We start from the raw sequence: 24,059 nt of genomic DNA on the forward strand, positions 1-24,059 counted from the left end.
AGCAAGTCTCTCTCACCAACAGAAATTGGCCCAATGAAAGACATTACCTCACCCACCTAGTCTCCCTAACCAAAAACATGTTAAAAGAGCATTAAGGGGGCAAATCAAGCACTCAAAAGATAGGAAATGCCAAAATTAAGACTGCCTGTGTAATATAATTTAGGACCCTGTGTGCGCATGTATTCTAATAGTCTTTATTTACATGATCACATACTAATTTTTCCACAGATTCCCTTTCTCATTCAACGAAATAAAACATTTGTGGCACAGACACTCTTGGGGCAGGATAAAGTGTCAGTGAGCACAAAGCAGTTTCCATTCTGCTTATAACAACACAATATTCCCAGCTTGTAAGTGGGAACAGTGATTTCTGAATAATTCATAAATAATTACATACTAAATCCTGTAAGTTCATCTGAGAAACCACAACATTATAGGTTATTACTCTTCCCCTGGAGTAAATCCAACCTCACAGTCTAAATCTGTGTTGAAAAATAAAAGTATTTACAAGAAACACTTGGCTATGAATGCTGGAGATAAGAAATGGTATATTAGGTGGGATGTACTAAAGTGCATCCCTCTGTAGTCTAGCAAAATATTGGATCCTTCATAAGTAGAATTTAAGATTAGTCATAACTGGAAGTGATAAGAGAATATATAGCCATTTTCACTGTTCTTCACACACACCCACCACCTAACAGGGTCAATCATTTTTCTCTGTTTGTGGGAATCTGTCTCACAGCAACAGGGGAGGGAAAACATTTAATATAATAGGAAAATGTGACTGTAGGACCACACAAAAGTGGTAGAGAGAATCAATGGCATGGAAAATAATCTGAAAACAACAACAACAACAACAAAACATTTAACTCATTTTCTTTTTAAGTAACTAGATTTCAAGTTGACAATGCCCCCTTAAAATAACAGCTGCTTTCATTCCTTGCAGCTCCCTTGTCCTTGTTTTCTCTATCATCTGTATTTTAAGAGAAAGGGCCAGTTCTCAAAGCAATGTCTGAATCCTAACTGGAGACTCTAGCCCTATGCATCTTCATAGTTGGGAATTTACCAGCAGTGATGGAGACAAAGTGCCATTTGTTATCAGTGTCTAAAAGGCCTTGCCTTGTAGGGGAAGTGACAGGCTGTATCACAGCAGACCTAAGAGGTGACCTTAACAAGTGAATTTAGTGCTTGACTTTGAGGAAAAGTTAAAAGTGACATCTCCTGCCACCAAATAATCTCTTTGTGTTTGGCTCTATTCTCAGGCAAAGGTTTGCCTACCTGGTTTCTGTAATGTTATAGCAGAGAGTTTCAAGACGGGTCTAGTAGTCTCCCTTTTTAAATGATTGATCCTTCATTATAAAAAGTAGACAAGAAAGGGAGGGGGGTTAATTTTGATTGGGTGAAAGGAGAAGGCCACCGAGAAAGCAGCAGAGGGGTGGAAAACACTCCTTTACACTTAATTAGTAAGATCTGCCAAAGGATGTGTTACTAGATTGGGTTTGTAGGGGAAGTTCAGATCTTGGAGGGCTGTATTATAATCTGGGTTTCTCTCAATCTCCATTAAGAAGACCCAAGGAGCAGGTAGGTTCTGCAGGGCTGTCCTACTTGGTTCTGTCCAAGTAGCCTTTGCTCTCTAGTCTTAATTTATGTCTGTAGTAAGTGTTACATAGAGACACAAGGATTACTCTTGGGGTCTTTAATATTGTTTTTGGTTTAAAGGGATTACTATAGGATGAATACCACATTATGATCCATGCTGCCCTAGCCCTTGGGTCTATGGAACATCTATCTTAGGATCCTGAAATATATGCATTGCTGGAGCAGCAAGGTAACAAGTGGCAGAAGTTCTGAAATCTAGGAAAAATAAAAAATGGATTAAGATATTTTAAATTATAAAAATTGAAAAAAACGTATTCTATTCGATCTCCGTAACAGGATAATCTAGGATTCATTTATCAGGCCTCTTGTGAGAGGCAGCTTTAGTCAGAATGGGTGGGTTTTTAGAATGTTTGAAAGCGCTCTACTATGCCTGCTAGTTGTGATATAGACGAGGCACACATGCAGAAAAGAACCATTTATCTAGACAGTTATACCATTTAATTGACATGACTTTCATCATCATACAAAAAGGTGAACCAGATTGTTTCCAAAAGCATCATTAAAGGAGATGTACAAACTAGCCACTAGCAACAGAACTTTGAAATCACCTTTATAAGCTATTTGAAAATCTATTAAACTTTATTTTTCTAGTGTCCTGACACTTAAAGCTTTTGCAATTATTTATCTGAAAGTATAATTCATGACAATCCAGGACAATCAGATACAGATCTGCAATGCAAGACACTGTGGGACTGAGTAACAACAACAACAATAATAATAATACATAGGCCTCAACATTCATACCCAGCATGGTCCTCACACAATGCAGGAGAGCTCCTGCAGCGCTGCCAATAGGTGCCCTGCTGCAAATGAAACAAGTGAGTGGGCCATAACGCAGCTCTACTCTGATCAGAGCTTTGCCACACCAGCAGTGGTCTTTGATTGTCACAGTAGGTGGCTTTCTATCTTCTTTTGAAAGACTGGCTCTTTGGGAGGTTAGAAATTAGAAGATTCCCCTGGAACATTTTTAAAAACAAGGCACATTTTCCCTTAAATGAAGAACCCTTCGATCCTTACCACAGCAAGCCGTAGGGCCATATTTTCAGAAGAGCTTAGCATGCTGGGTACATATTGGGTGGTCAGTTCAAAAGTCCAGCCCCCCATGTGTCCATGTTTCCATTTCCATGGAAACCTACCTTCTTACCCCGTAAAACAAAACACATAGCAAACAACTTACATTTGCAAACCGGAGAGAAATTCCATTCATTTCTTCTTCAAATGATTTTCAAGGTTTCAAACTTTTTTCCCTACATTTTTGCTAGGGACGTGTTTTTCAGCTCATCCACATTAAAAGAGAAAAAAAAAAGGCATGACTTACTGTGTTCATCAAATACTGAATGTGACTATAGCCAGCGTGGAGGGAGGGACCAAGTGATCAGGGTGTAGGGGAGTCCTCTGACATGAGGGACAAAGTGAGTGGAGGTCCAGAGAAAGGAAGAGAGGGAGTTTGTTGATTAAGGGAGATTTGGGAGGGAGAGAAATGGCAGCAGGAAAGAAAGCTAGAAGCACTTTAAAGAAAGGGAGCCTGGGAGCAGGCATGAGACAGCCACCATTTTAATGATTCACTACTTGAATTCACTTAACACCAAAATGGCCGAACTCACGGATGGAGCAAATAAAAACTGAAGATTAATCATAGGGCTAATGTGAAAAAACAAGTATGCTACAGTACTTATCATCTTAGCCCAACCAGCAACCTCTCCACATGGCTGCACCTCACGCATAAGTGAGTTAGAATCCTTTATTAGGACTTCATTGTTATGCAGTTTTGAGGCATTTCATTTCAGTGTTAAAAGGCGTTGCAGTGTGTTTCAGTGAGATATTTAAGAAGTCATAGCCACTCCATTTTGTGAATCTCACTCCCAAACTGTCACAGGTCAGGGCAGGACCAACATAAATTAGGGTGTTAATTTGCATGTGCCCCCGTGTGATTTTGTACTTCTATTACTGCAAAGAGTAGTAAAGCAAAAGCCATGGGCATTGATACAACATAGCACAATTTTGCAACATTGCTATTTAGATTATAGGCAGGTACTGGATTATAGGCAGGGTTGGTAGTAGCACCACCTATTATTAAGACTGCCCAACACTTTTCATTGTAAGACCATGTATTCACAGTTGCTGTTGTTTGCCAAACTGTAACTGCTAGGGCTGAAGTTTTCTATGCGGGATGTCAGCCTCTAGCTGAATTTTCTGGATAATTTCAGCCAAAACAGTTCAGCCATTTCCAAGACTGAGGCTAAAGAAAAATAAGTTGTTTTGCCCATGTTAAATTCTGGTGACCTTTTCTTTGAAAGGCTCTGGGACCTCCATGCTTTGAAGCACGGCCTTCAATTTTGGCAGGGGGGTTGGCCTTTAAGTTAGGATGTGCCTTTTGCCAACCCATGAAAATCTGCCCAAATGTGGCCAAATTTTAAATATTCAGAAAAAAACAAATAAAATACAGTTTGCACATGCTCAGTCGACACTTCTTAAGCCAGGTCTACACTACAAAGTTAGGGTGATGCCAGGCAGCTTACGTCAACCTAGTTGTGCATGTGTCTACACTTAAATTTGTCTCCCACCAATGCAAGCGGCCCATTACGCCGACATAGCAACACCACCTCCATGAGCAGCACAGAACCACGGTCGATGTACTTAGGTTGATGCAGTGCAAGTGTAGACACCCCATTCTCTGAGTGCCCCTAACTTCAGTTTTCCAGAAGCAGGGAGTGGATGACCGTGGATGGATCACTCGATGATTGTCTGTTCTGTTCATTCCCTCTGAAACATCTGGCACTGGCCACTGTCAGAAGACAGGATTCTGGGCTAGATGAACCATTGGTCTGACCCAGTATGGCTGTTCTTATGTTAGTTATATCAACCCTGACTGTCCTCCAGCAGCTGTCCCATAGTGTCCCACACTGACCACTCTGGTCACCATTGTGAACTCCACTGCCCAGGTGTCATGGAGACCAGAAGTCCCCACATCCCCTTTAAAGCCCCGCACATTTTTAAAATTCTTTTTGCTGATTGCCTGGCTTAGCAAGCACACATAGCAGCTCTCCATTGTTGAGTGTAAGTGCCCAGCTGACCATGCTGGCTACATGCTCCAGATATGCTCCTGGCTGGAGTGGACAGGAGGTATTGGATCTCCTGGGCCTGTTGGGGGAAGAGACTAGGCAGGCACAGCTCCAAACCAGGTGTAGAAATGTTGACTTCTAGGAGCAGATTGCTCAGGGGATGCAGAAGGAGAGAGAGAGAGAGAGAGAGAGAGAGAGAGAGTGTGTGTGTGTGCGCGTGCACCAGTAGGTGGGAGGAGGATAACTACAAGCCAGTAGGTGGAGTGGACAAAATGAGATCTCGTGAGGAACTGAAGAGGGAAACTCGGACTGCCTGGCCAATGAGACTGGGAGCCTCTGCAGAAGAGGGGAAGGTGTTAACTGGGAAGAGGAGACTGATCTGAAGAGGGGCCAGGGTGTGGGAAAAGACTGGAATGGGCTGGACAAAGAGATCATAGAATATCAGGGTTGGAAGGGACCTCAGGAGGTCATCTAGTCCAACCCCCTGCTCAAAGCAGGACCAATCCCCAGACAGATTTTTGCCCCAGATCCCTAAATGGCCCCCTCAAGGATTGAATTCACAACCCTGGGTTTAGCAGGCCAATGCTCAAACCACTGAGCTATCCCTCCCTTGAGACAAGAAACTGGGGGAGAAGACACTGAGATTGGGTGAGGAGCCCAGGGAAGGAGATTGGGATTGGGAGCCACTGGGAATGTGGGTGTGGTGGGCAGCTGAAGGGGGACTGGAACTGGGATGAGAAGCCTAAGGAGTGGAGTGGAGACTGGAACTGGCTAGGCAAGAGGAATGGGACTTGGACTGGGACAAAGACAGATTAGAGGTGTTGGGGCAGAAGGGGTCACGCTTGGAAGGGATGGGAAGAAGACTGTACTCACAGCATGCTCCCCTCCAGAGTCCGGCATGGTATCCAAGATTCCTGAGACTCACCATTCCTCTGCTGCCGGCAAAGATTTGTGAAACCTCCTGGCAAAGTATCCATCCCCTATTGGGCTGATGATGACACCTACTACTGCTATCAGTTTCTCCCTTAGCTCAAGTGGCAGAGGTCTGTGTTACAGATCCAAAGATTCCAACAGTGCCTGTGATGCTGGCAAACCAGCTGCCAGCTCATGCCAAAGTCCCTGTGTCTCAGTGGAACAGTGACAAGTACATAGCAGGAATCAGTCTGGCTTACTTACATGTAGGGCTCTGTGTTTGTCATGGAGGTCGTGGAAGTCACAGATTCTGTGACATCCTGTGACTTCCATGATTTCTGCAGCAGCCAGTGTGGCCGCCTAAGCAGCTGGCCCTGGGGCCAGTCACTCAGGTAGTCCCACAGCCAGTCTCACCAGCTGCTGCTAGAGCGGCCCCGGCCCCAGGGCCAGCAGCACCAGCCGCTGCTCTGGAGGCCCTGGGAAGCTGGCCCCGGGGACCGCCTGAACAGCAGCCAATGTAGCTGGCCCTGGGGAATGCCTGAGCAGTGGTCCAGGGTGGTGGGAGCAGCGGCTGGCCCCTGGGAGCCCCCCTGGTGGTGGCTGGAGCAGCCACAGGCCCCCTGGGGCTCCCTCCCTGGCAGCTCCTGCCGCGGGCTCCCCCTCAGGCAGTGCAAACACCCTCCCTCCCCAAGATTCAATCCGAGGTATTTATGGTATAAGTCATGGACAGATCACAGGCCGTGATTTTTTGTTTCTTGCCCATGACCTGTCCATGACTTTTACTAAAAATACCCATGATTAAATCGTAGCCTTACTTATGTGTTATTAGTATTAAAATAGGAATTAGGATTATAAGAATGTATTTAGACTTTACTGATTGCTAGTCAGTTGCACATGCATTAATCTCATTTATAACATCTGCATCCCTTATTGTAAGGTAGTATTTGAGCCTGTATTGTGAACCTCTCTGACTGTGTAAATCACAAGACAGGAGAACCACATTAACTATAGTGAAGTGCTGATCTTCAACAGAAGGTGTTATATCCTGCCCAACAGGAAAGGTCTGGACTATTGTGGGAAGTTACAGCGGATGAAAGACTTTGTTGTTCTGCCCTCCGTCCCCCATGAAGACAAGCCATACATGTAGATTACCTGCTTTAATCATGTAAATAACTCTCTAATTTCCTTTTCCTATTTAATAAATCTTTATATAGTTTATTAGGATTGGCTACACGCATTGTCTTTGCTGTGAGATCTGAGATGCAATTGAGCTAGGGTAAGTGACTGGTCCTTTGGGAGTAGGAATAATCTGAATATTGCTGTGATTCTTGGTGAAAGGGACCATCTATCACAAAGGTATGCTGATGCAGGTGGCAAGATATTGACTGGGTACTTGTCACCTCAGGACCGGATGCAGAGACAAAGTTTCTTGACACCTTAAATGACTGCTTCTTGGAGCAGCTAGTCCTGGAACCCTCAAGAGGAAAGGCAATTCTCGATTTAGTCCTAAGTGGAGCACAAAATCTGGTCCAAGAAGTGAATATAGCTGAACCGCTTGGTAATAGTGACCTTAACATAATAAAATTTAACATCCCTGTGGGGGGGAAACTACCACAGCAGCCCATAACATTTAATTTCAGAAAGGGGAATTACACAAAAATGCGGAAGTCAGTTAAACAAAAATGAAAAGGTGCAGTGCCAAAAGTGAAATCTCTGCAAACTATATGAAAACTTTTTAAAGACACTATAATAGAGGCTCAAATTAAATGTATACCCCCAAATTAAAAAATGTAGTAAGAGGACCAAAAAAGTGCCACCGTGGCTAAACAAAGTCAAAGAAGCAGTTAGAGGCAAAAAGGCATCCTTTAAAAAGTGGGAGTTCTTTCTATTTTCCTCAATAGAATTTGAGCATAAACTCTGGCAAGTGAAGTGTAAAAATGTAATTAGGAAGGCCAAAAAAGAATCTGAAGAATAGCTAGCCAAAGACTCAAAAAGTAATAGCAAAAAACCCTAAGTATATCAGAAGCAGGAAGCCTTTCTAAACAACCAGTGGAACCACTGGACAATCGAGATGCTAAAGGAGCACGTATCCCCCTTAAGGCCACTGCGGAGAAACTAAATGAATTATTTGCATCAGTCTTCATGGAGGGAGATTCCCGAACCTGAGCCATTCTTTTTAGGTGACAAATCTGAGGAACTGTCCCAGATTAAGATGTTATTAGAGGAGGTTTTGGAACAAATTGATCAGTAATAAGTCACCAGGATCAGATGGCAATCACCCTGGAGTTCTGAAGGAACTTAAATGTGAAATTGCACAACTACTAACTGTGGTTACGTAACCTATCATTTAAATCTGCTTCTGTACCAGATGACTGGAGGATAGCTAATGTAGCATCAATATTTTTAAAAGGCTCCAGAGACGATCCCAGCAATTACAGGCCGGTGAGCCTAACTTCAGTACTGGGCAAACTGATTGGAAACTATAGTAAAAAACAGAATGATCAGACACATAGATGAACATGATTTGTTGGGGAAGAGTCAACATGGTTTTTGTAAAGGGGGAAATCATGCCTCACAAAGCTACTAGAATTCTTTGAGGGGGTCAACAAGCATGTGGACAAGGGGGATCCAGTGGATATAGCGTACTTAGATTTTCAGAAAGTCTTTGTCAAGTTCCCTCACCAAAGGCTCTTCATGGATCAGTAATTGGTTAAAAGATAGGAAACAAAAGGTAGGAATAAATGGTCAGTTTTCAGAATGGAGAGAGGTCAATAGTGGTGCCCTAGGAGTCTGTACTGGGACCAATATATTCATAAATGGTCTGGAAAAAGAGGTAAACTGTGAGATGGCAAAATCTGCAGATACAAAACTATTCAAGATAGTTAAGTCCATAGGAGACTGCGAAGAGGTACAAAGGGACCTCACAAAACTGGATGATTGGGCAACAAAGTGGCAGATGAAATTCAATGTTGATAAATGCAAAGTAATGCACGTTGGAAAACATAATCCCAACTATAAATATAAAATGATGGGGTCTAAATTAGCTGTTATCAGTCAAGAAAGATTTTGGAGTTGTTGTGGATAGTTCTCTGAAAACAGCCACTCAATGTGCAGCAGCAGTCAAAAAAGCTAACAATGTTGGGAATCATTAGGAAGGGGACAGATAAGACAACAGAAAATATCATATTGCCTCTATATTAATCCATGGTATGCCCATATCTTGAATACTTCATGCAGATCTGGTCACCCCATCTCCAAAAGGATATATTGGAATTGGAAGAGGTTCAGAAAAGGGCAGCTAAAACGATTAGAGGTATGGAACAACTTTCATATGAGAAGAGATTAATAATAATGGGACTTTTCAGCTTAGAAAAGAGACAACTAAGGGGTGGGTGTCTATAAAAATCATAGAGATAGATAGAGGTCTATAAAATCATGACTGGTGTGGAGAAAGTAAATAAGGAAGTGTTATTTACTCCTCATAACACAAAAAGCTAGGAATCACCAAATTAAATTAATAGGCAGCAGGTTTAAAACCAACAAAAGGAAGTACTTCTTCACACAACACACAGTCAACCCGTGGAACTCTTTGCCACAGGATGTTGTGAAGGCCAAGACTATAACAGGGTTCAAAAAAGAACTAGATGAGTTCATGGAGAATAGGTCCATCAATGGATATTAGCCAGGATGGACAGGGACAGTGTGCTTAGCCTCCGTTTGCCAGAAACTAGGAATGCGCAACAGGGGATGGATCATTTGGCGATTACCTGTTCTGTTCATTCCCTCTGAAGCATCCGGCATTGGCAGCTGTCGGAAGACAGGATACTGAGCTAGATGGACCTGTGGTCTGACCCAGAATGGCCGTTCTTATGTTAAATCTTACTATGCAGCATCCCTCAGACTTATTCTTTTTTAAAATAATAATTTATTGTGATATCAAATTAAAATATTGTACAGGACAGTTTCTCCCTACACTTTTATGGCATTAGCAAGCTACATCTGTTACTTGCACTCATTTCAGAAATTACTGCTTAAGAACAAAGAAAAAAAGCATGACTTTCCCTTGTGCTGATTTATAATAAAATCCATTCACATCGCCCCTTTTTGCCCCAAAGTACTTTACAAAGCACATACAAATCAGCACTGCGTGTGCAGAAATTTTAGAGACACACAGCATTTCAGATATTAACAAATAGCAAATTCCACAACTGTAGAGATATCAGAAGAGTTTGTGCCTAGAGCGCCTCATACCAATCAGCTCAGCTCCCACAGAGAAGTCAGATTGTCTTGTTGTAAAGGTTTCACAATTGTAATGAGCATGGTTTTCCAAAAATCCCTAAGTGTGGCAGGTTCACCAAATTCATTCTGTCTCCATGCATCCCCAGAAAGATTCCCCCATTTTAATTTAGTTTATTGCTATACTAAAATAAGCATTTTAAGCTGTATTTATAAGGCCCTGAACCTGCAGAGACTTGAGCATGTGTTTATCATTACTCAGGTGTGGAAAGCAGAGACCCCCTTGTGGCACATGAAGTTAAGAATGTGTGTATTTCTATGAAAGGGGCCTATGTTTCCTAATTTCTCCTGCTTTTAGCGTGTACACTGAGATGTCTTCCTCCTGTCACCATACTAAAATCTTTGGGGAGATGATGAAAAAGGCAGTTAACTTTGCTTCTGTCAAAGCACAGCATTGCAAGTTGATTTCATCATCTATCAATTTGGTGGCAAGTTGGGGTTGTTGTTTTAAAAGGAAGGAAAGAGGGAGAACAAATGGGACCAAAGGAGAAATGAGTTGCCCAGATACCACAGTGGAGGGTGTAGATTAGAGCAGTGGTCTCCAAAGTGGGGTGCACAAGAGGATCCTTGGGGGTGCACAGCAGGAGGAGCGCTTTTTTTGTTGTTGTTGTTGGGCGCTTTGGCAAAAATGGTAGAGCCGGCACGGCAGAAGGTGCGTGCTCAAAAATTTTTTACTGATAGGGGTGCGCAAAAGTTCAGAGACCACTGGATTAGAGCATTGCGCTGACTGGTCAAAAGATGGGGAGAGGTTGGAGAAGGGTCTTTTTCTTTTTAATATACATTTCAAACGTTTCCTGCCAGCTCTAGCATACAACAGGCTGCCACCGAATCAGAAACGGTGGGTACCGTCCAATGGGCACAGCACAACCCCAGGCGCTGTGGAGCCTGGTCCGGGGTAGTAGCTCCGCGCAGGGTCGAGAGCAGAGTTCTTACGCTTTGGCTGGCAACAGCTGTGCTGGATATTGGCCAGTGAGGTGCGGGGCTGAAGTGGAAGGACGGAGGAGAGCGGATGGACGGAGAAGAGGGGCGGGGAGACAAGAGCCGGGGGGAAGAGAAATGAATAAGGGAAGGGAGAGAGAAGGGCAGAGGGAACGGGCACATGGCAGGGGCCTGGCTGTGCGACTCTCTCCAAGACGCTTGACCTTCAGTCCCGTCCCTTGGCCCTTTACTACCAAAAGGGAGTATTGAGGACACAACTAGCCCGCGGAGAAGGGTGGGAAGCCAGTCAATTGTGACGCTTCCCCCCAGTAGGGAGCCGCCATATTGCAATACGGAAGAGAGGCGCCATTTTGCATCACGGAAGATTTGCTGGCTCTTCCTCTCCAACAGGGCGCCGCCATTTTAGATTACGGAATTCCTGGCCCCCCAGTGGTGGAGGTTCTCCACTAGGGCGCCGCCATTTTGGGTTACGAACGAAACGGCAACCCACAGGGGTCCTCACCCTCCCTTCGTTTAGGTGTCTTCATAAAATGCCCGCTGAGAATCCCCTATTTTTTCGCCCCGCTCTCAAGATGGCGTCGATGCGGGAGAGCGACACTGGCCTGTGGCTACACAACAAGCTGGGCTCCACGGACGAGCTGTGGGCGCCGCCGAGCATCGCCTCGCTGCTCACGGCCTCGGTGATCGATAACATCCGCCTCTGCTTCCACGGCCTCTCCTCGGCCGTCAAGCTCAAACTGCTGCTGGGGATGCTGCACCTGCCCCGCCGGGCGGTGGATGAGGTGAGAGCGGGGCAGGGACTGTATGGGAACCGGGAGGGTCGGGGCCGGCCCCACTGGGCGGCTCCTGGCCTGCCGCGGGGGGTGGGGTGCCTGGGGCCAGCTGCCCCGGCAGGCGGAGGCTGGGCGAGCCCGGCGAGGAGGGCGGCAAACGCCCCCGTGTGGCGACGGCAGCGGTACCCGCCCCTTCCCCGTTAAATGGCGTCTGAGGAGCCGCGCGCCGAGTCTCGCCCCCGCTCGCCGGACACACCCCCGGGTCGGGGAGGGGGTATCAATGCTCTTCTCTCCCCCCCGGGCGTTACACTCAGTAACAGCCCGCTGTGTATACCCTCGGGCCGGAGAGGGGGTATCAGTACTGCATCTCCCCCTCCCCCCCGCTCCTGCCCCCTGGGGTGTTACACTCAGTACCCACCTGATCTGACTCCACACAGTTATAACCCAGAATGCCCCAGCTGCCCGCTCCCTACATCCACTCCCAGGGGGTCCTTAGGATGCATACCTGCCAAGCCCTCCCACACTTCCCCAACCCGACCAGCCTCCCCAGTTTACACTGAAATAGCTGTTCTGGATTGAGTGGCCAGCCCGTTGAGACCGCGCTGGGAGCCTCTGCCTGATGGGTGACCTTGGCCAAATCCCTTCCCCACCTCTGTGCCTCAGTTTGCTCATCTGTAAAATGGGGATATTGGTACTGTCCTCCTTTGATGAAAGTGCTATGGAAGACCTAGGCATTTAGTATTATTTGTTTAGCCAGTACTTTGAGGTTTCAATCTGTGATGTGCCCAGAGACTTTCCTAATAGAAAGTAAAATGTAATCATAACTGTTACTTGTGTGTGGCACCCATGTGGGTGCCATACAATCAGTCTTAAAAAGTCACAGCGTTGCCCTCTTGTCTAAAATGTGTGTGTGTGGGGGGGGGGGAGGGTGTTTTTCATCTTTAGGCTGATGAGTTATGAACTGGGAGACTTTCACCAGGTACAACTGCTAGTGCTATTGGCTTCCTTTTGGGGGATTGTGTCTCTGGGCCAGCACCTGTGCTTGGAAGTAGGCCAGAGGAGCAAACTATATAGGGCAGTGGTCTGCACAGTCTGAAATTTCCAAAGGGGACTGCTCCTCCATTTGAAATTTTTTAGGAATCCGTAAATGGAAAAAAAGGTTGAAAACCACTGATGAAGGCAATTTGGTATAGCCTATTCCCTATATCTCTCTTCCCTCAACTGCCATCTGCACAGAAGCTAAGTCTAAGGCTTGGTTTACACCTAAAACTTAGGCTGTTCAGGGCTGTGAAAAATTCACACCCTTCAGAGGCATAGTTAAGCTGACCTAAGCCCCTTATAGATACCACTAGGTTGATGGAATAACTTTTTTGAAAACCTCACAAGGGGGTGGATTTACCACAGCAATGGAAAACCCCCTTCCATTGCTGTCTTCTACAGCAGTGGTGTGCAAACTTTTCCAGTCGCACCTCCCCCCCCCTTTACCATTCATGGAATTTGTTGCCCCCAGCCCATTGCCACCCTTACGTCTGTGTTGCTGCCTTCAGAGCTGGGCGGCCGAAGAGCAGCAACTGCTGGCCAGACATTGCTGCCCTTACTTCTGCACTGCTGCTGGCAGTGGCGCTGCCTTCAGAGCTGGGTGGCCGGACAGCGGTGTCTACTGGTTGGAGCATTCGTGTTGTTTGTGGCACAGGAGGACTATTTTTTTTAATCCTGCTTGCATCCCAACCTGCATTACCTACTCTATTTTTATCCCACAGTACCCACTCTATTTTTATCCTGTTCCCATTATTATGGCAGCGCATCCTGTGGGATCCCAGTTTCTTCATGTCCCATTTCTTCCCCCCCCCCACCCCGAGAACCTCTTGCTCCCTGTATCCTCCCCTCCCTCCCCCCCAGTTTGCACACCACTGGTCTATAATGCAGCACTGCAGCTATGCTGCTGTAGCACTTGTAGTGTAAACATAGTTTAAGAGCCTTACCCTAGGGAGGACAGCAGTAAGTGCTGAAACTCGGAAAGGGGAAGAGCAGGGGTCTCTAGGGGGGGTAGCGGGGGGATGTTGAAGCTCAAATGTCTAGGGGCTAGGAAATCAGAGTTGGCATGGCTAACTGGAGATAGGAGGATGCTAACAGTCTGAGTGGGCTGTTTTGAAGTCAGGAATCTGCTGATTTGTGAGGGAATAGTTTGACAATGGGAGGGTATTCTGGAGCATACATTTCCACAACTTGAGTCTTGAGGGATTTGCAGTCTACTTCATGGCCCACATTGTTCTGTTTCCTGACAACACCAATGCAGCTAGTGTGCAGGTTCAGCTTGAGTCTCACCTTTTCCCAGTAGATGTGCCCTTTGCAAGAGACTCATGTTTATGGATGCCATTGTCAGATAGGAGATGTTTGTTGTTGAGGTGTGATAGTAGTATTCTAAACATGGTGTGGGGGAAATTGTAAATAACATGGATTAATGGACACTGCACTCTTGAGAAGTTACAACCAAATGTCCCAAAAAAGGTATATGCACAAGCATCAAGTGTTTTAACCAATTGGTTTCAGAGTAGTGTGACTCAGAGTGGCTCTTGTAGGATTTTCTGTGCAGTCATTCACTCTGTTATATGTCGCTGCAGTCTGCTTTAAAAAGGGCGCCTTCTTAGCATATCTGCTTCCTGTGTATCTTTGAGACATACTGTCCCAGCTCTGTGTCTTTCTCACATTACAAATTCAATTATACTAATACAAACAAAATAAAGCGGCCTCCCCAAAACCAGAAAATAAGAATCACTCACCCCAGTCACACATGATCCCTCCATATCAAGACCCTAGCTCTCATTACACCCAGAACTAGCATAAAAGCCCCAGAAAGCTTAGGTAAAGAAAGAGACTTGTTGTGTGCCCTGAAAGTTACCAGATTAGAGGTATTTTGGACCAAGAGGAGTGAATTGAAACATTTGGGGCTCTTCATGGAGAACACTTGACTGGCTCTTGTCTCAAACTGATGGAGCTTCAGCTCAAGTGGCACTGTAAAATAATCCATTGAAATGCTGCAAAGAACAGTACTTCTGAGATACTTTTTATTAAAATACTGCCTTAAAATTAATCCAAATTTAATTAGGCTTGGCAGGTCACTTTACTCATTTTGACTTTTGTTAGCCTTGCAGACTCCTTTAAACTATTGAAGAGTGAGCTAGTTTCTATTCTACCTCATGTATTGTCAAAACAGCCAGCTAAGTTCTGAATATAAAAACTTGTACTGGTGTTATTGACAGAGGCAGAAGTGCTGGCTTTTTCAGATTCTAGATGGAGTTTGTGGAGCTAGTAGCTACAAATATTATTGTTTGACTTGTAAACTGAGCAAGCTTGGTCTTGAGAGAGACTTGCACAATGTAATTTTTTAGTCCCTTTGCAGAGTACTTGTGATCTGTTAAAACTGTTAGGGTAAGTGACTTTTTCCTCCATTTTCACCCCCCTTAAAATATAAACATAAAAAAAATCATTATATAGGTAAATTCAGTTGAAGATGAAAAATTGTATAGTCAGATCCAAAAACTTTTTGCATTAGTTTTGTATTGTTAATAAAGTAACCCAATGGAACAAAGCTATTAACCAAAGGGAATTTAGTGATGAGTTCATTGAGAAGGAACAATTGTTACACCAAAAGTGCATTGTTTTATAATAAACTTGCTCAAATTAAATGATGATGCTAAGGAAGTCATGTCAAACAATGTTACAATCACACTTGTTATAGGATTACTTTAAAACAAGTAACAGCTGCTATTTAGCATAAAACCTTACAATTTCTTAGTCTTTTGGGCCAGAACAGTATTCATTTTAATATATGGTACAGCACTGAGACAATGTCATCCCTTAACAACAACTAATAGTAATAATAATAATAAATTACTTTAATATAGGAGAGCTGTGGCTATCTAAGAGTGAAAAGTCTTAATGTATATTCAGACTGATTTTTTTTGAATTAGGTTGTATTATGAGTTGAATTGACCTGTGAAAATGACTTAGATTCAGTGTGATTGGACTTCATTAGTGTACTCATGTTTTTCTTTATTCCGCATGTACATGTCTGCCCTGATCAGGTGTTAGGACTCAGAGCATTGACCTGGTGTCTGAAAATATTATGAGATTAGAAACAATGTTGCATCAGCTTTGTGGCTCTGAATGGTGTGTACAGTGTGTGTAACTGCTGTATCGTGTACTATAGGTTTTAAACATCAAATTATATTGTGCTCTGTGGCTGGTAGGTTGAATATAGGCTTTTTAAAGAGACAGTATTTTTCATCCTTCTAAAATAAGCACTGGGTGAAGTATATTGGTTAACAGTGGAACAGGATAATTTGGAAACCACTTCTGAACTACAATGAATGTGGGGATTAATAGAATACATGGTGTTGTTTGGTTTAAAAAGGATTTTTGATGGTCACTTGTCCATTCTTAATCCCTAGACTTGACACTTCCAAGAGAGGTTTATCTAAGAATATATCCAGTGAAGGTGATACACAAACCTCCCTTGGCAGCTTGATCCATTGCTTAAGTGTTCTGCTCTTCCCCCCCCCCCCAAAAAATATTTTGCAACTTCCTTGGTACCTTTCATTCAGGAAAGGTACCAAGTGTTTTACAAGTATTAATGAATTAATTCTTCCAGCACTCCTGTGGGGTAGGTAATTAACCTACATTTTCCTTACCACACCATAAACCCATTACTACTTGTTTGTCCTTACTGACTAATGAGAATAATTGGTGCCTGTCTTCTTAACATCTCTGTGTATTTGTAGGCAGTTGTTTAATTCATCCTTCATACTGCTTTTCTCTAAGCTGAACGTGGCAGCTCGCCTAACCATTCCCTAATGGATTCATTTCCCTAACCTTTTGTTCTTTTTCTTCTAAACCCTTTGCAGTTAATCAGAGTTTTGAAATGATATCGAAAGCTCAATGCAGTTCTGAGGAATAATTATCCTTATTTATTTTGCACAATATACTCCTGTTAACATGACCCATAGCGGCATGTGCATTTTTTTGCCAGGATTGTATTTACTCCTTTATGGCTAGGTTGTGTCATTATGATCTAGCCCTGCAGTTTGGGCAATGTGTTGTTGTGCTGCCTCTGGAGTACCCTGGGAGAGAGATTGTCTAAACCTGGAGTAGTGTTTGCACTCCCTGATGCACTAGCACAGGGGTTCTCAAACTGTGACCCTCAGGGAGTCACGAGGTGATTACATGGGGGGTCGCGAGCTGTCAGCCTCCACCCCAAACCCCACTTTGCCTCCAGCATTTATAATGGCGTTAAATATATAAAAACGTGTTTTTAATTCATAAGGGAGGGTCGCACTCAGAGGCTTGCTATGTGAAAGGGGTCACCAGTACAAAAGTCTGAGTAAAACTGCACTAGCATAACTACACTGAAGGGTGCGGAGTCAAGGCTCCGCCCCCCTCTACCTCCATCCACCTTCATGGGTGGGAAGCCAGCTGCTTCCTGCACACTAGAAGTGATGGTATAAAGCACCAGCATACGGGAGTAAGGGGGGTATATTATGCCACCTTAGTTCTTTGAGCTGCATGTAAGACAATCACTATCTGTATTAATTTGTCATCCTTTACATTTCCCTGGCCCTCACTCATATTTCCTATCTTGCAGTTTATTGAATCTGATTTTATATTGATCTTGGCCATTTTCCCATTTTATTAAATATATACTGTATTTTAATTCCTTGCCACTAGAATATATGTTATCCTTTTGACATTTATCATCCGCAGATATTAATATACTCTCCACTCCATTCTTCAGATTAATGAAAAAGCTGATTAATAATAGACCTTTGTGGACTCCTGTTCAACATCACCTTCTTAATGGACACTGAACCATTAAAAACAGTTTAGGTTTCTTAGCCAGTAGTGAAACCACTTTATAATTCTATTTAATCCACACTGCATTAGTGGTAGAAGTGGAAAGAAAATTAATAGGAACTACTTGGATGAAGTCCTGGAGCTCTTGTCTGGTTTTCTTGTCTGCTGCCAATAACTTGTCCCTTCCCTCCCATCCCCAAATGCTATGATTATTTAAAATTCCGATGGCTGTTTGTTACTAGTGAAAATTAGTTGGGTTTTCTTTCCTCATGTTAATCTTTATAGCAGTGTTTGTCCAAGTTAAAGCCTTGCCATATTTTTGGCTGTCTGTACAAAATGTAATTAGCTTCTCATTTCCACGAGTACTAATTTCACTCCTTTTTTTAAAGTATTTTTGCTAAGCATTGATGTTTCAGGCAAGACCCATAAGGACAACTGACAAACTGTGTTGGACCTGATCCTGAAGTCTATGCTTAACAAGACTCTCGTTGGAGTCAGTGAGAGATTTGCCTAAGTAAGGATTTCAAGATTTGGTCCATAATGAAATTAACAATGTTGAAATGTAGTTCTGCTTTGAAAAGTAACTGTAAAAATGGCATGTGAGATTCTGTGCGCCTCTGACTTGGATATCAGATATGCTCAGTTTGCAAATAAATACATATTTTTCTAACTGCCTGACCTGTAAACTTAATCTGGGATCAGAGTCCAGTGGTGGTCTTCCTGATACAAAACTAGAGAAAAGAGGAGTTTGAGAAGATATATAAAGGAGGGCATTGAGGGTGCTTGGCCATATGTAGAAAGCAGCCTGAAGAAAAAGCACTAACAGAATGGTGGGAAGAGGAGACAAAAGAGTTTCCTCAGTGTCAAGATTACGGAAAAAATTACCATCAGGTCAGCTGAACCAGTGTTAAAACTGGTGGAAATCATAATATAGGCAGCTTAGTCAGGTTCTAGCATCCTTCCCATATTACTCAAACCTACTGAAAGTGTTATTGACTGTTCTGTGTTCACACTTACAATCCCAGAAAATCTCTATTCAAGTTCTAGAATTTGTATTGTGGACTGGAGATGTCAAAGCAGCCCTTTGTCCTGAGAAGTATCATACTCTTCCCTCCCATTCCCTACTTCATTCCTTTTTTTAAATGTAGCGGAAGCAGCTTCTGGTGGAGGGTGAAGCCCAATTTGGCTGTCTTGCCCTCTGTTCTAGGCTGACACTGGGTTTTTTGCAGTGCTTAATTTGTGGCAGGGCTGAGTCCAGCACCTGTAGGCTTGGCAGTTCATAGCCCTGGCACCTCTGGGCTTGCTGCATCGGTTATGAAAGTAAAAAAATTGCTTGAGCCCCACAACTAGTTGCTTGAGCCCCGGCACCTCTTTCATTACAAATTAAGCACTGTTTCTTGTGAGGATTTGGGAGAGGGAGGCTTTGGGGGGAGCAGGGATTAGAAACTTGTGGAGACTTCTGTGCACAGCATAAATGAGACACTAAATTAGCTTTCTGTAATTTAGGGGGTGTGTGTTGGGGCAGGGGGATCACTATATAATCAGCAAAATCAAAAGGACCATTGACTTTATTTCTGAGGTCTAAAGGTGCTTGGAAAAGGAAGGGAGAACTGGGTTATAATTTAATAATCTACTATTTTGGTGTAATATGTTTTTTTAACAAGCAAAATATGTTCAAATAATAAAAGGCCTGTTGTAAATTAATAAGAGAGAGGAAATATAGAGTTAAGGATGAAGATCTCTCCTTGACTTGTCTTGTTGTGTTTGGATACCCCAAAACAGTGTAAATTGTGCTATATGTACTGCAATATGTGATCACAATGGGATATGGAAAGGGCCACGTCTCAGTATTAACTCTTAGTTTCCTTGCACTTGATCTTAAAACCCTTAGTGTTAGGGCCCTGTATTGCCAGTATGTCTTAATAGTGGTCACATAGTTTATGTTGATTCTATTTTTTTCTTGTGCTCACATCTTAGCTCTGCAAAAGACTGGAGAGATTTTAAAAAGTCCATTTTTAATGTTCAAATAAGACATTAAAACAAGTTTTTAAATCTGAATTTTCAACTTTCTCAGGGACTGAGCTACCTGTGAATAAAGTATAATGATTAAAACCAAATTTCAATATGTAATTTCAGTGAGATGATTGTATTTGATTTATTTATTTTTATTTATTTATGCTACCAACTCATAGATATTTTGATTAGTAGCTGAAATAAACTTACTTTCCCCCACTACAATCTTGTGACTTCTTCCCTTTTCCCCCAGTTGAACCCCCTGAAATAAGTTTTTAAAAATCATCTTTTCTTTGTGTTATAACTGTAACAAAAAAGATGACCCTGGACATGTGGCTTAAAGGCCTTGTTTAGCTGTGTTAGAGCACAATAATTTATATGGGTTCCCCACAGGAAGTAAATATTGTGCTTGTTTGTGCTGGTTTCTGAAAATATTTCCAAATACAAAGTAACCTTCTTAGAATTGCTTCCAATTTGTTGATTTTCTTTTCTCTTTTTTGTTAGATGAAAGGTGCACTGACTGAAATTATCCAGCTCGCTACCTTGGATTCAGACCCCTGGGTCTTAATGGTAGCTGATATTTTAAAATCCTTTCCAGATACTGGCTCCCTTAACCTTGATCTTGAAGAACAGAATCCCAATGTTCAAGATATTTTAGGAGAACTTAGGGAAAAAGGTAAGCAAATCTTTTTTTGTTGTTGTTGTTGTTGTCTAAAATTGCACTGCATATTTGACATTTTTGCATTCAAACCACTGTGGGTGAAAGTCAGAGAGGCCAGGATCACACCCTATATGTTTAAGAATCTAATGGGAAGCAATAAATGTGGGTCTAATCCAGCAGCTCTTTGCCCCAGGAACTGTTCCATGTAAGGCAATAGGACTATGTTAGGAGTGCCTGAAGTGAAATAAAACTGATGTATAATTTAATAAATATTACTTTGGGATTAAACTTGTATAAACGTTTAAAAGATCATAAATTAAACATTGTTTTATTCCTGTCTTGCATTTTTTTTACTAATCTTCAAGGGACTTCCTGTTGTCTATTTGTTATTTAAAACTGTCACATTAGGAGGGAGGCTCTGTGCACTTGTTCATAGTTTCCATAGCATGATATTACGCTTTCTCTCTAAGCCCCTGATCCCAAAGCAATGAGCTTTGTGTGGGCAAACCCCCGTATGGAGCCTCATTAAAGATGAGGGTGTACATCTGTACTTCGAGGAGCCAACTATTGTGCTATATAGATGGACTGCAACTATACTAGCAGTTCTTAGGACGTGTCCCACTGGTGCAGCTTCACTACTGATGGCAGCAGTGAGTGCATTAGTGTAGACTAGACTGAGGCAGTTAAAATGCCTGGGCCATGTATATGCTAGTACTACCAGTGATGCAGTACCAGTGTTAGTGCAATACAGGAACTATCCCAAACGTTGGAAGTGTAGAAAAGCCACCGACTGTAATGGACAGAAATGGTCATAGGAGCCAGGATGCAGCAAAGTAATAGAAAAACTCCTTGGAAAGAGTACTTCCTCGTGCTTGAAAATAGGAGTGATCATTTGCTGGTAGAAATCTTCACCTCTCGGTATTTTGTGGTCTGCCAGATTGTGTTTTCTGTTTTTTGTTTTTTTTAAATGTAGCTTCTGAGGATTAATCTTCAGCTGTTTTTTCCAGGGTACTGAAATATGTACAATACTTTTAAAATATTTTACACTTGACTAGACAAATCTAACATGGCCGTTTTAAAAATAATATATTTCCTGTTAAATCCTGGTGAAGGGTTATTTGCTATAACATAGCTAGAGTTGGCAGGTTTCTGGAATACTGATTATGAGCAAAACAGAAGTTACCCTCAGTGCCTGAATAAATATTTTGAAGTTAAAAATCACCTGCACAAACTATATAGAAATTGTCTTGTAATTATCTGTGCAAGAGGTCCTTTTACCCACATGCATTATGTTAACTCTTTATACAGTAAGTGAATGTGAAACATCAGCTATGTTGCCGTTGGAGTGCCAGTACTTAAACAAAAATGCCTTGACAACACTAGCTGGGCCACTTACTCCCCCAGTGAAACACTTCCAGCTGAAAAGAAAACCCAAAAGTGCCACTCTTCGAGCAGAACTCTTGCAGAAATGTAAGTAGTAAACCAGCTAGTTGATCAGATACAGTTACAGATAAGATTGTAAAAGGAAGGCATAGAATTCAGTCTGGTTCTTCAGTACAGGAACACATATCGTATCTTCCCTTCTTACAAGAATATGCGCTGGATGTTTTCCCACAATACACAACAATGTGCAGAAGATCAGGACTAAGCCTATCGAAGCCATTCTGGCTGTCACCATGTTAATATGCTAGTCTTGTTTTTGTAATCTTAAATGCTATTCAGATTTGAAGGCACTAAAAAAATCTGTGGTTTTTTTTCCCCCCTAAACAAGCAAGGTTAGATTCTCTGGTGGTTATATTTAGTAATCAGTTTTAGAGACTCATCAGGGAGAGCTTTGGTTAAGATGCTTGGGGCTCTTACCACAAAAATGAAATTGGAACCTAGCTGAGCTTTATTGTCATATGTTTTTGCAACAGGGAGCAGAGGCAGCCAGTGCATGCTTTCCCTTGCTCAGTGTGCCTACTGTGAGTGAAAGCCAAGAGGATTTTCATTAACAGAAGGCAGGAAGTCTAGCCACAGCCATTCTTTAACTGAGTGAACTTAAAATATTGTACTGTACACTGCACTTTGCTGTAGCAACTTGCTTTTACCTTTCTTTGAGTTGATTAGTTAATTGGATTGAATTAAAATATCAACTTGAGTAGCTAAGCATTTTGAATGAAATTTTTACATTTTTTAACTTTCTACTTTCCCATGCAAGTACCATATATACTCGTTCATTAGCCCGTTCATTTATAAGCTGACCCCCCAAAATGGATAGGTAAAAATAGCAAAAACTGTATGACCCTTTCTTAAGCCGACCCTGTATTTCAGGGGTTGGAAAACTTTGGCTCCCGACCCGTCAGGGTAAGCCGCTGGCGGGTCAGGACGTTTTGTTTACCTGGAGCGTCTGCAGGCATGGAGCCCCTCAGCTCCCTGTGGCCACGGTTCGCCGTTCCCAGCCAATGGGAGCTGCGGGAGCCGGAACGGCGAACCGCGGCCACAGGGAGCTGAGGGGCTCCATGCCTGCAGACGCTCCAGGTAAACAAAACGACAGTGTATTAGATCAGGGATCGGCAACCTTTGGCCCACCCTGGCGGGCTGGGCCGGTTTGTTTACCTGCCGCATCCACAGGTTCAGCTGATCGCGGCTCCCACTGGCCGCGGTTTGCTGCGCCAGGCCAATGGCGGGAAGCAGCGCAGGCTGAGGGATGTGCTGGCCGCCGCTTCCCGCCACCCTCATTGGCCTGGAGCGGCAAACCGCGGCCAGTGGGAGCCGCGATCGGCCAAACCTGTGAACACGGCAGGTAAACAAACCGGCCCAGCCCACCAGGGCGCTTACCCTGGCGGGCCGCGGGCCAAAGGTTGCCGATCCTTGTATTAGATATTCAATTCAATGATTCCATAGAGTTTAAAATCATCAAATTTTGGTGTAGACCCGTTTATAAGCCGACCCTCTGCTCTTTGATGTGTCACATTTTTACAAAAATATTTGGCTTATGAACGAGTATATACGGTAGATTGTTTATTTTTGTTACTTTGCATACTTCTGTAACTTAAAAGGATTATGTAACAGATAATCTAATTGTTTTGTTTTTTTTCCAAATAGTGCATTATGTGATTTGTCAAACATTGATGACCTGTGTCAATTAAAGATACAGTTTCCCATCTTGTACTAGATTGGGTCCTAAAAGAATTTTAGGTAGGATGTGCAGTACATTTCATTTCAAATACAAATTTTGAAATAACTAAAGCATTTCTCTTTATAGCAACAGAAACCGCACAACAGCTCAAGAAGACTGCAGGAGTGCCTTTCCATGCCAAAGGGAGGGGGCTGGTCAAAAAAATAGATACAACAAGTATGACTCATTTTATATTACTACTCAGTAGAGAATAATTTATATGTCTATACAGCTCATATGTAGGTAAAATAGTGTTTGCAAAGAATAAAATTGCAAGGTTTATATTTTTAAAAACTGGATTTCAGAGAGGAGGGAAATGAAGCTCTATGGAAACATGAAAATAGAAAAATAATGATGCACTTTAGTGAAGTAATCTTAAATTGACTTTCACATATGGAAAGGAGAACATGTGATAAGCATAATATGGGGTAATTATTCCAGGTGAAATAGTTTGAAATTCCTGCTTGGAATTTTTTTTCTTACATGTATAGATGAGGTTATATATAAAAATAGTATATTTTATTGTAATTCTTAAAATAAGGTACAAAACTGTCAAACATAATTACCAAGAACATAAACAGTTCTGTGCATTAGAAAGGAAAATGCAGATAAAGCCTATCAAACACTGACTCAGAGAGATGCAAAGAATGCCTAACTCTTACTAAGGATATTGTAGTAATTGAGAATAGTTGTTTTCTAAATGTAAATAACTATAAATGTACCATTTTCTTGAG

General features: G+C 42.7%; 1 protein-coding gene across 1 annotated transcript in view; it reads left to right on the plus strand.

The window, feature by feature from the left end:
* Positions 1-10,593: 10,593 nt before the first annotated feature.
* NELFA (negative elongation factor complex member A) overlaps positions 10,594-24,059 on the plus strand; it is a 29,006-nt gene continuing 15,540 nt past the window's right edge. Inside the window, exons 1-4 of the mRNA XM_065404790.1 lie at positions 10,594-11,650; positions 20,009-20,180; positions 21,474-21,635; positions 23,413-23,502. Coding sequence (XP_065260862.1) covers positions 11,399-11,650; positions 20,009-20,180; positions 21,474-21,635; positions 23,413-23,502 — 676 coding nt within the window. The 5' untranslated portion in view covers positions 10,594-11,398. The remainder of the gene's footprint in view (positions 11,651-20,008; positions 20,181-21,473; positions 21,636-23,412; positions 23,503-24,059) is intronic.

The sequence above is a fragment of the Emys orbicularis genome, chromosome 5 (assembly GCF_028017835.1).
Source record: "Emys orbicularis isolate rEmyOrb1 chromosome 5, rEmyOrb1.hap1, whole genome shotgun sequence".
NCBI lineage: Eukaryota > Metazoa > Chordata > Testudines > Emydidae > Emys > Emys orbicularis.